Source organism: Musca domestica, unplaced genomic scaffold (assembly GCF_030504385.1).
Source record: "Musca domestica strain aabys unplaced genomic scaffold, Musca_domestica.polishedcontigs.V.1.1 72, whole genome shotgun sequence".
In the NCBI taxonomy this organism is placed as follows: Eukaryota; Metazoa; Arthropoda; class Insecta; order Diptera; family Muscidae; genus Musca; species Musca domestica.
In genome coordinates, this window is record NW_026712388.1 from 1,274,899 (window position 1) to 1,288,068 (window position 13,170).

A 13,170-nucleotide genomic window follows, 5' to 3' on the forward strand; every position below is an offset into this window, starting at 1 on the left:
CATTAAATAATTTGCACTTAAATGTAATTAATTTAAATGTTGTTATTTTTTATATAATTTGTTAGATATACTATGCTATTTCTGTTTTTAATATAGAATATGTATATATAAAAAATAAAATTAAATCTCTATTTATATATTTCATAAATTATATGGTTTTTTAATATATAAAATATGGCTTAAACAATTTTTTAATTTGTTTTTTTTTTTTTTTTATTTTTAACGTAATATAAATTAAATTATTTTTATTTGTTGGTTTGTTTGTTTTACTTGTCTTCCTTAGTTTGTTTGCTTGTTTATTTACAAAATATTATTAACACTTATATTTTATTTAAGGGGATATTATATTGTTTCTTTTTATTAATTTTAGTATAAAAAAGGTTTTGAATTTTTTAATTTTTTTATTAACATGGTTGTTTGTTTTGCTTTGGATATTATAAATAAATATAAAAATAATTAATTTTAAAAGGTAGCCTAAATTGTTTATTAAAAGAGCTTTTTTTGAATAAAGTTCAAATGAATTTGTGGAAATAAATTTTTTGAAATAATATTTTTTTTTTCACACACATGCAAGGATTTTTTTGCAAAAAAGACATTTGGTAATCGTAATTCAAAAATATTTATAAGATATACATCGAGATTTATTAAAAGTGTGGATTTTTCTTTGAATTTTAATGGCGGCAGTCGAATTATGAAAAATAAAAATTAAATTAATATATTTATATTTACAGTTTTTATTCCGAAAAAGTCCCGACTGATACAGTAGCTATATTCATAATAGACTTACTCTACTTCAAAAATAAAGGTTATGGCAAATTTTTAAAACTAGAGAAATCTTAGTATTGGAGGAAGTCTATTTTCAATATAAAAAATTAAGATGTTTCCTTTGGATAGAAATTGATATGACAGTGGAAAGTGTCTAAACTTTAAAAAGGCTTTGACATGTCACTTACATATACAAAAGCTTTAAAAAAAACTTCAAACGAGAGAAGTTTTTAAGTGCCTGCTATCGAAAAAGAGCTTTTGTAGATCTTCTATATGTAGGAAAGCATTGAAAATAGCTTATAGAGTGAAAATTTTAAAGAGTCTTCTATAGTTAAAATATCTTTAAAATCCAACTGTTGGAGACCTTTATAAATATGATATATAGAGAAAAGCTATTTTTTAAGCTTTTATTATTTGTGTAGATAAAAGAGCTTACGAGAATCCAGTTTATTTTAGAGAGCTTTGAAATATCTATGGATAGAGGAGCTTTTGAAAGATCATCTACACATAAACTTTTCTCTAAAGGTCTTCTACGCGTTAAAGGTTTGCTTCTAGAGAAGAGCGGAAAATCTATTAAAAGTCCATTTATTAAGATCTGCTATCCACAAAAGTTATTATTACAGGTCTTCTAAAAATACAAACAAGTTTTAATGATCTTCTCTCCATAAGACAGCTTTGAAATATCTTTTGTCTACGAAATAAACTTGGCAGATCTTCAAGAGGGATTTAAAAGGGTCTACTACCTGTAGAAGGGCTTTGGAAAGCTAATTACTTATAAAAGTGCTTTTAAAGATCTTTGTAGAATATTCTGCCGATGGATGATTTGTAAAATATCTTACATTTATAAAAGATATTTAAAATCTTCTATGGATAAACTGAACTGAGATGATGAAGATCATAAACGTATAGAAAAGCCTTGAAAAGAATTTTATTTATAGAATAGCCTTAAAAGCTCGTCTTTCTATAGAAGTGCATTTAAAAATCGTCTATTTATAGAAGAGCTTTAAAAGCTCATCTATACTCAGAAGAACTCAGAGCTAAAAACTCATATATATTTGGAAGAGCTCTTAAAGTTTGTTTATTTATAGAAGAGCTTTTAAATATCTACTGCCTAAAAGCTCGTATATCTATAGAAGAACTTTTAAATATCGTCTATCTATAGAAGAGCTTTAAAAGCTCATCCATACATCCATCCATACTCATCCAAGAGAGCTTTAACATCTCATCTATCTTTAGATGAGCTCTAAAAGCTCGTTTATCTACAGAAGAGCTTTTAAATATCGTCTACCTACATATAGAACGGTCTTCTATCTATAAAAGAACTTTCAAAGGTATTTCATCGCTAGAACTCTTAAAGGTATTTTATATAGAGAAGACTCTTCTATATATAAAAGAGCTTTGAAAAGTCTTCTATCATCAGAAGATATTTTCTATATTGAAAATAGGTGATTTGATTTCTTCGATAGAAGAGCTTTAAAAACTCTTCTGTCTATAGAAGTCTCAAAAATGTTTCCCAGAGCTTTAAAAAGTCTTTTATGTATAGAAGAACTGTGAAAGGTCTAATATCAATATAAAAACTTTGAAATTTATTCTATGTACAGAAGACTTTTGAAAGTAATCTTACCAATAGAATGCCTTGAAAGGGAGGTCTATTATCTTTAGAGGAGCTTTGAAAGCTCTTTTACCTATACAGGACTTTAAAAAGTCATCTACATAAATAAAAACTTTGAAAGAAGAATATTTAATATACAGAGGCGATTTGATAGGCCTTCCATGTATATAAGAGCTTTGAAAGATCTTCTCTCATCAGAAGAGCTTTGATAGGTCTTTTATCTACAGAAGAGGTTTTAAAGGCATTTCTATATAAAAAATACGGGAATTGACTTTCATCGATAGAACAGCTTCAAAAGGTCTTCTGTCTATATATGAGCTTTATGACTTTTTCCAGAGAAGAACTGTGAAAGGTCTACTATCAATACAACAGCATTGAAATACATTCTATGTACAGAAAATTTTTAAAAGTTATCTTACCTATAGAAGGGAGAGCTTTGAAAGGGCTTCTATGAACAGAAGAGCAGAAGAGTATTTCATTTTCAGAAAAGCTTCTAAAGCTATTTAATATACAAAAGGGCTTTGATATGCCTTCTATCTGTAAAAGGCCTTCTATTATTATTCTATCATTGGGTCCTTACATCTACAGAAGAGGTTTTAAGGTATTTTTCTATATAAGAGAAGAGCTTTAAAGGTCTTCTGTCTATAGATGAGCTTTTTAAAGTTTTGCATGTTATGTACAGAAGAACTTAGAAAGGTCTATGAACATGAGATTTTTGAAAATTATTTCTATAAGGGCCTTGAAAGGCCTTCTACCTATAGCAGAGCCTTAAAAAATCGTTTATTTACCAAAAATGTGAAAGGTATTTTAAAGAGCATTAAAAAATCCTATATTTAAAGAGGAGCTTTGAAAACTCTTTCACCTATACAAAAACTTTAAAAAGTGGTATATATAAACAAAAGCTTTGAAAGAACTTATATCTTTAAGAACAGCTTTCTAAAACTTCCTCTCCATAAAAGATCGATTAAAGCTGTTTAAATTATTCTATTGCTCGAACTTTTTTAGAAGTTTTCAATCCAATAAAGGCTAATTGTTTACTTCCTTTAAAAAAAATTTCCTATTTTTCTTTTTTTTTTGAAAACTTGCACATTTTTGTAAAAAATCAACCATAACCCCACTTTTTTTGAAAATTATGTTACAAGATAGTTCTAGCATATGATTACTACAATTGTCTCCTTTTCTTTTGATTTGAATCTCGTGAAGGGTGATTTAAATGCATTGGTGATACGTTGTAATCATTTATATGATTTTTTAAATATTTTTTTTTTAATTTTTTTAGTATAATTTTTAATAATTTCTATTTACAGCTCTGTGTGTGTTTTAAAAATGTTGTCCATAATTTTTGGTGTTTTGTGTTGTTGTCATTTTTTTATAATTTTTATATATATTTATAATATATTTTATTGGATTTTATTTGGCTTAAGTGAAAAGTTTTTGAAATGATTTATTTATACAATATTTGAATTATTAATTTTTTTCAAGCGTTTTTTTTTCTATTAAGCATTTAAATGTTATTTATTATAATTAGTGACTATTTTTAATGGGATGTCAATGATGTGGGGAAATTCAGTTTTTAAAAATTACATGGTTCAAAATTTAAAGAAAAAATTTTTCTATGTTTAAAGGTGAAAATTAAAATATATATATATATATATATATATATATATATATATATATATATATATATATATATATATATATATATATATATATATATATATATATATATATATATATATATATATATATATATATATATATATATATATATATATATATATATATATATATATATTTTTTTTTTTTTTTTTAGTTTGAACAATTTTTGGATATAATTTTGAAAAATGAATTTCCTTCCCATTCTGGTTTATTTTGGTTTACATCTAAATAATCCCTTTATTTGTGACATCCCTCCGTTCTTTTTTCCTCTATAATTTTTCTTTAATTTATTTTAAAGAAAAATAGAACTGACGTTTAGAACGTCCAACTCGCTCTGTATTGAATAAGGGTTTTCTTTTTTAATTTTTTTCCTTGCTACTACAAACTAAGAATTTATACTAAACTTTGATTTTCGGTTCTAGTTCTGTTCTCATCATTTAATGAAATATTTTTTACCTTTCCCTTTCAATTTTTTTTTTTGTTTTCATAAATCTCTTAGACATTGTACCTAACACCACTACACAATTTCAATTATATTATTATTTTTAATTTAGATATGTAACTACTACCAACTATATAATAATTATAATAATAATAATAATAAACATTTAAATATATATACGATTTTCATCAATGATAAAAAACACACTCAATATACAAACCTTATAATTAAACAAATATTTACAGAGAACATTTTCTTCTTCCTCGGTTTCCTTTTCATTTCAGTTATCCTCCACCTCCTCCTTTGCCTTTCTTAATTCAAAAATAATCCATTTGTGGTGCATCCAAGGCCGTGTGCAATGTTAGGGTAACACCGCGATTAATACTCACAGCCGGATAAAATACACCATATAAATCACGGAATGCAATGGAACCCTGAGGCATGCCATTAACCAAAAAACTCAATGTATGCCGTTCCAAATTCAATAGCACACCAATGGTGCTGCCCGTGCTGATGCCACCCTCGACACGTCGCTCATGCACCGAATTATGCTGGAACCATGAACGCTGGCGATCGATGTACATGGCAAAGGATTTTTCGTCTTTACCTGTAAGAAAGTTCCACAAAAAAAAAAAAAGAATAGCAGATTAATAAAAATATACAAAAAATTTAATCTTGCATTTTATTAAATTTCTCTCTCCCTCTCTCTCTCTCTTGGACATTGTGGTAGTATTTCAAATGGACACCAAAAATCTTTACTTGGCTGCTGTTGCCATGGATAATTTCAAAAAGTTTTCAATTTACTGCTCGGAGAATTCTCCAATGTTATCTGAAATGTTCCACATTGTTATTGACTTTATTGTTAATGGATTTTTCGGGGGATAAAAATAAAGTTTCTTTCAATACTTTTCCGTTACGTTTTGTTTGAATAGTTTGACAAGTTTTTGTCGCACGAAAATTCGCAAAAGTGTGAAAAGGTATTGAGACCAAAGCAATGCAATACAGGAATGGCAAACCAGTGATAGGAGATTGAATAAAAAAGAACTTTGGTATTAGAAAATACATTTTGGAAAAAAAAAATTAAGAGTAAAATACTTTAAAATGGAAATTCCTACAATATATTGTCATAGAGAACTTAATTAAAAAAAAAAAAATGAATAAATTATACCTTGAACAAGTTAAGAAGTATCAGTCGGTTTTACCGACAGATGTATACCCTCAGCCATGAAAATCAACATTATTATCCAATTTTATGCGAAATTATAAATCCCATATTCATCTCCGGTTTCTGGTTGAGAGAAATATTCAGATATAGCAAGTAGTAAGAAATCGCTGAAGTATAGAAAATTGTGACCCTGTGTGGGTGAGGTATTAGAAGTGGTTGGCAGATATATATAATCTTCACAACAGATCTTGTGTTAGCAAAAATGTATGTATGTGTGAAATTTGTTTTTCAAAATCTTGAACCCTATGTGGCATCTTTATCCCAGAGACATATTCCGGATTTTGTAATCGTTTTGGTTATTCAAAACTTTGACCCTTTGTGTGGGAGGTACCAGACGGATTGGTCGGATCTCCACCATTTATACCATTTATGCTCAGTTTATAGAAATATTCAGATGTGCCAAGTCTGAATGGAATCGGGCGTTAACATCGCGTTTTCTGATCTACTAGTATATTTCAAATTTTGACCCTTTGTGGGAAAAGGAAGGAGTGGACTGATATTGCCCATCTCCGAACTCGACTTAAATATTATAATTACCATGTTCCAAGTTTGGCCATATGGCTCCAGAGGGTATATACCATTTCATATATCTATAGCATGCCTCATCGAAATAACGATTGTAGAACCTAACTCTCTTTGGGCCAAATTCGTTTCAGGATATTTGGAGTCGATCTAGGGTTGACAGTCCGTCAGTCAGTTTGTGTGGTCCGCACGATAACTCTCGAAGGGAGTATCCGATTTGATCCGAACTTGTTACATTGAAATATTACCGTCAAACTTATACAGAGTTCGGAGATGGCCAATATCGGTCCACTCCTACAAATAGCTCCTCCACGAAATGTCGACATTTTCAAAAGAAAAAAATTTACTACACAGAAAGTGAAAGGATACTCCGAGTTTACTCCCAGTTTGCAAATAATGATATTAGCACCACTGCAAGGTCAGGTGCGAAAATGGACAATATCGGTCAACTCTATTAAGTACCTCCCCACAAAGGCTCAACATATAGAATAATTATAACTCATACAAAACGTGAAATAAGAGTCCGATTTTTTTTAATTTCAAACATTTTGTTGTTGCAAAAGATCAGGTGTAAAGTTGGTAGATATCGACCTACTCCATCTGGTACCTCCGCCACAACAGGTCGATGTTTTAAATAATTGAATTATTTTTAAACTCTGAAATAAAAGTCTGATTGCCTTCACATTTTGCACATCCCAATATTTCTATCGACACAGGATTTGGTGTGAAGATGCTAGATATCGGAATTATCCTTCTGGTACCTCCCCCACAAAAGTGATCAACATTCCGAATAACCAAAGCGCTCATAAAATGCGAGGTATGCATCGGATTCATTCTAAACTTTACACGTCTCAATATTTCTGCCAACACAATATCCAGTATGAAGTTGGTAGAGATCGGTCTATTCCTTTTGGTACCTCCCCCACAAAGGGGTCAACATTTTGAATAACCAAAGCGCTCGTAAAATGCATCGGATTTATTCTAAACTTTACAAATCTCAATATTTCTATCAACACAAGATATGTTGTGAAGATGGTAGCTATCGGTCTATTCCATCTATTACCTCCCCCACAAAGGGGCTAAAATTTTGAATAACCACAGCGGACATAAAATGTGAAGTTTGCATCGAATTAATTCCAAACTTCACACATCCCAATATTTCTATCAAAACAGGTGTGGTGTGAAGATGGTAGATATCGGTCTAATCCTTCTGGTACCTCTCCCACATAGAGGTCAAATTTTTGAATAACCAAAGCGCTCATATCATGCCACGTATGCGTTGGTTTCATTCTAATCCTCATACATTTCAATATTTCAACCAGCACAACATCTGTTGCAAAGATGGTAGATATCGGTCCATTCCTTCTAGTACTTCCCCCACAAAGGGGTCAACATTTTGAAAAATTTCGACACTCATATCATGCGATGTATACAACGGATTAATTCTAAACATCACATATCTCAGTATTTCTATCAACACAAGATCTGGCGTGAAGATGGTAGATATCGGTCCATTCCTTCTAGTACCTCCCCCACAAGGCGGTCAAAATTTTGAATAAGCAAAGTGGTCATATCATGCGAAGTAAGCATTGTATCCATTCTAAACTACTCACAGTTCAATATTTCTGCCAACACAAGATCCGGTATGAACAAGGTAGATATCGGTCTATTTCTTCTAGTACCTTCCCCACAAACGGGTGAAAAATTTGAAAAATTATGAAACTCATACATGCGAAATTGGCATCCACTTCTTTTCAAACTTTGTTCATCTCAATATTTTTAACAACATCGAATCGGGTTTGAATGTGAGCTATGACGGACCACTCCTTTGGGTTCATCACCCACAAAGGCTTCACAATTTTGATCTGGTGGGATGTTGGCATATATAGCCAACAACTCCTTCAGGTACACTTCCCACAAAGGGTTAACATTTTTTATATTTGTTTTTCGCTTGCGGAACATGTTAGTAATGCTCTTTAAACTAAATATATCGTAATGTTTCAGTCAACAAGAGACCTGATGTGAATATGTATTTTTTCTAGAAATTTTGGCTGAGTATCATTCATGGTCCGAAGGGGTCAGATAGGGCTGGATTTTCGGAAATTCGTACTAAAACTGTACGAAAAGTATTAAAAGGTAGTTGTGCTAGATCTTGGAATGCGGGTCACTAATGGAGTGTATGATAGATGTACCAAAGGTACCATTTCGTATCATATGAACGATTAGAGCTAAAAACTAGAAATTTGGAATGGGAATCAAGGTTGAGGAGTAGGGTCGATGTAAGGAGGTAGTTTTGGAGATGTGTACTCATGTATACGAAAAGTACTAAACGGTACTAAATTTAGTACAATTCGAATTAGAAGAAATTTGAAATTAACATTACTGGCGGAGTGTAGGATTGGGATATGGAGGAAATTTGTACTTAAGTGCATGAAAAGTACTAAATGGTACTAAATTTGTTAAAATTTCGATTTGGGCGAACCGATAGACCTGGAATTCTGTAAGTGGTAGCTAGGTTGAGAGCATACACCTCTCGGTAAAACCGACCAAAAATGGTGCACCTTTTGTAGGGGCGGGGGATGGATATCAGGAATGGGCCAACATGAACGATCTTCGAACTCAATATAAGTTTCATAGAAATGTTACGATGTTTTAACTTAAGTACAAATCTGATATTACCTTCGAGAGTTTTTGTGCCAGAGAGACAAATGGCGACTCCAAATGTCGTAAAAAAACGTTCTGAGGCATGGGTTCAAAACACTCGCATATTGGAAAAAAAAATAAGGCTGTGGGTGTAAACAAAAAAAATCTTTTTCACGTAAAAATCAAGAGTTGAACCTTGCCTTGAGCCCTCAGACTCAGGTTTCGATGGCTTTGATGTAGATTTCAATTTTAGCGATCAATTCAGTTGAAAAATTAACAAAAAAAAAAAAACCGATCAAAAAAATGATTTTGAGTTACTGCATAACAAAAGATATTTCAGAAATAATTTACATCCCATCCCTGCAATTAATACACACATATATTTCTAAAAAGAAGAGAGAGAGAAAAAACCTAATTCCCTCCAAAGGACATTTTCCCCCCATCACATTTATTGGCAAAACTTAAGTTTTGGCATTTTTAGTAGACAATAAACGATGACGCCTCTACACTCAAGAGATATTGAAAACAATCTACCAACACTCAAAACTAAGAACAAAAGAGCATCGAATAAAAGGCGTGACAATAATCGCAAAACACTTTTCCACGGAAAGCAAAACAAAAGACGCAATCTTAAGTGGCAAAAACAACAATGACAATGGCAAATTTTCAATGGAAGCCAATGGAAGAGCAGAGCAGCATCCTCACTAACGAATGCATCCAAAAGAAAATGAACGAAAGAAAGAAAAAAAAAGAAACAAATACTTAAGTTTGGCAACTAATCAGGGTATTGTTTTCAAACAGCAACAAAATCCAAAAAAAAGCTATTGCAAAACAACACCCACAAGTTGGTGGAATAGGGGTGGGGGCGAAAAGTAAACAGGAGTAAAATTCTTGGCAATTTCGATACAATTTTCAAATTAAGGCAATGAAAATTCGCAGCCAAAAAAAGACATCCTTGACAGGAATAGAAGATTTCAAGAGATGCTTTGCCAATATCCTGCAAAGCAAGCAATGGGAATGAGCCAGCTATTGTTGCCATCAACTGGCTGGTGTTATTGTTTTCACTTTTCCAATTGAACTTTTTGAGGAAAAACAAAGGCAACAGCGAGGAAAACAATTTCGCGTATCCGAACGCGTTGACGTACTTAGATACTTTGATGCGCTTAACTTGGTTAATGGAGGAAATACTATTTGGCATTTGGGGGGCGACATTGTAAAATGTGGGAGAGTGAGAGAGAGAGAGAGGGCCATCAGGGGAGATGTTGGTGTATCATAAAAACTTGATTAAAGCTTAAGTGTTTATTTTGTGTGTCTGTGTGAGTGTATGTGTAGTTGTGTCATTGTAGGGAATGATGTGAAAACAAAAGGCCAATGACGAAGCCAATGGGTAAAAGGAAATGAAAATCGAATACCAAAGTTTGTCGGCTGATGACAATGAAAATAGCAGGCTGTTGATGATGATGACAGGAGACGGAGAAATAGGAGTGTGTACTTCACAAACAATTTCAATTTGGGTCTGAGTTTTGTTGAAAGCTCAAGGAGCTGAAATATTGAGGGGGAGGAAATCGCGAATTTGGAAAACATTTATATATGAGGTGTGCCAACAACAAATAAAAAGGGTTTTGGCGAACGATATGTGCCAATGGTATTTATAGGGGAGGTAACCGATGCGGAACCGATACAGACCTCATAAAAAATTGGAAATATTTAGAAATGCAAAATTTAGTATGAAGGTCAATATCAGTGCGACGGTATGTAGTACACTTTTTTTAACTTCGTACTAGAATTGCACAAAAAGTTCCAAATAATAACTAATATTGTATCTGCAGGACTCTTAAAGCAAATGTTCAGAAATTTCATGCCACAGGATTTCTGGGTGAGTAAATGTGTAATCAGGTTGAATTGTTTAGGGTACACAAAAGGACTAAACAGTACAGAATATAGTACGAAGGTAGAATCTTGATTTTTTAAGGAGGTGTTTGAAGCTTTGAAAAGGTAGCATTATATTCCCGCATACTTTGTTCTTAAGTACCAAATCGAAATTTTGCATGTCACTATAATGGTACGAAAAGTACTAAATTGTAACAAATATTAAACCTTTTGGTCCTTTGAAGCTTAAGGATAGAAATATGTTGGGAAACCTATTGATGTTTTTGTTTGATTTTTTTTTAATTAGTACCATAAAAGTACTAAGAGTGATAAATATTATGATATATAGGCATTAAATTCAATGGAGGATACAGAAAATAATTACCGGAAAACCGAATAGGTTATAAAAGCAACTTGAAATAATCCATTAAATGACTAACTGACTTAACGATTCATCAACGCCCCAACCAAGCTGCTGAAGCTAGAGTCTTAAAATTTTGGGTGAGGGTCACTCTTGGTCCAAGGGGATCAGATAAGGCTGGATTTTTTGAAATTCTTACTAGAACAGTACGAAAAGTATTAAAAGGTACTAAATATGGTACCCTTTGTATTTGAGGAAGCAGTAAAAGATGAAAAAAACTGCAACCAACTTCACACTGCTGTCATTTCTAAGCCACTCGTCCCACAGCTGTTAAAATTATTCCAGTGACATCTAATTATATTGTTTACATGCGTACAAAAGCATTTTGGTGAGAATTTTCCAGAAAAAAAGTTATTCGTGATGGAATTCAAGCGTGATAGTGTGATTTCTTTATATTTCACTAGAAAACCACAAGCAGTTTTAGAGCACCCCTGCATTTAAATGTGAATAAATCTTTTGTGTCTCGTACCATCGCCCGTTACCGTGATACTGGTAGCGTAGCCCGACGTCAAGGAAGTGGACGGTAGAAAACAGCAACATCAGCAGAAATGGTTCGAAAATTGAAAAAGCGACTTGATAGAAACCCGCGTCGCAGTCGCCGAAAAATGACTCGTGAGCTGAACATATCGCAATATTGCATTCGGCAAATATTGAAAAATGAGTTGGGGGTAAAGCCATTGAAATTCCAAAAAGTGCAAACACTTATAAAGCAACAGAAAGAAAATAGACTTAAAAGAGCTAAAGAGTTGCTTCGCTTGACCGAAAGTGGTGAACTGCCGAAATTAGGTTTTCTCCGATGAGAAACTTATTCTAAAATTTGATGCTATTTCGAAATCCCAAAAATTGCAAGAACTTACACCGCAACAGAAAGAAAATAGACTCAAAAGAGCTAAAAAGTTGCTTCGCTTGGCCGAAAGTGGTGAACTGCCGAAATTGGGGTTTCCCCGACGAGAAAACATTCATTGTCCAGCAGTTTGTAAACAAACAAAATGATTGTCGTTACTTAAAAAGAGGTTAGCTGGAAATGAGCACCTTCGGTTGGCCACCAGAATTCAAGCGCCCGCCACAGTGATGGTGTGGTCGCTCTCCGCTCGTATTAATCGACCATGGCATCAGAATAAATGCCGAATATTATTGGGAAAATATTCTGAAGGGTGGCCGCAGACCTTGGACATCCCAACAGAATTCAGCACGCACCACCCAAGAATGGATACAAAATGAGGTTCCTCGCTTCATTTCCAGGGCACAATGGCCACCAAAATCTCCGGGTACCAATCTGGTGGACTACTGTGACTGGAGTATTTTGGAAAGCAAGGTTGACACTAAAAAATACCAAAGTTTCGATCACCTCAAGCAAGCACTTCGCCGGAAATAGGCAAAAAAAACCGCAGAGCAACATTCGGGCAGCGTGTGACGGTTCCATTGGCCGTTTAAAGGCCATAATTCATGCCAAAGGTGACCAATTCGAAAAAATCTAAACTTATTTTCAAATTTGATGCTATTTCCCAATTTTTTTTGTTTTTCATTAAATAAAATTTAAAAAAATAAAATGTAAAAATTATGTAGTTTGACTTTGTTGCAGTTTTTTTTCATCTTAACCTGTATATTTATTAGAGCATAGTTTTTAAGAAGATTTTGTTCGAAATTTGATTATTACAAGCGAAATCAATGGGTTTACGTTTTTTACTCCCTATTTATTTATTTTATTTTTTTAATTTTTCCATTTTTTGGAAAATGTGTCAAGGGAGAAAATATTCTAGATAAAATTAAATTGTGAGTCTCCGAAAAAAATAATATGTTTACAAGCGACTATTTTAAATACCGCTGATAAGAAAAAATTGTTTTTGGTAATGAAAATTTAATTCTGAATACATCAAAGATTTGTAGGAAAATTTTGACTTTCTGAAGATTTTTTTGTGGTCAGGAGGATACAACATGGCATGCTTTCTTGAAATTTGAAAAAAAAAAATCCAAAAATATAACAATTTGTACATCTTTTTCCAAATCATCAA

At 32.4% G+C, this 13,170-nt stretch overlaps 1 protein-coding gene across 2 annotated transcripts in view; it reads right to left on the reverse strand.

The window, feature by feature from the left end:
* Positions 1 to 4,259: 4,259 nt before the first annotated feature.
* The window catches only part of LOC101889686 (E3 ubiquitin-protein ligase TRIM9), a 500,815-nt gene continuing 491,904 nt past the window's right edge, over positions 4,260 to 13,170 (reverse strand). For both annotated transcript variants that reach the window (XM_059130289.1, XM_059130288.1), the window contains one exon: positions 4,260 to 5,085. In XM_059130289.1, the coding sequence (XP_058986272.1) occupies positions 4,796 to 5,085 (290 nt within the window). In that variant the 3' untranslated portion in view covers positions 4,260 to 4,795. The remainder of the gene's footprint in view (positions 5,086 to 13,170) is intronic.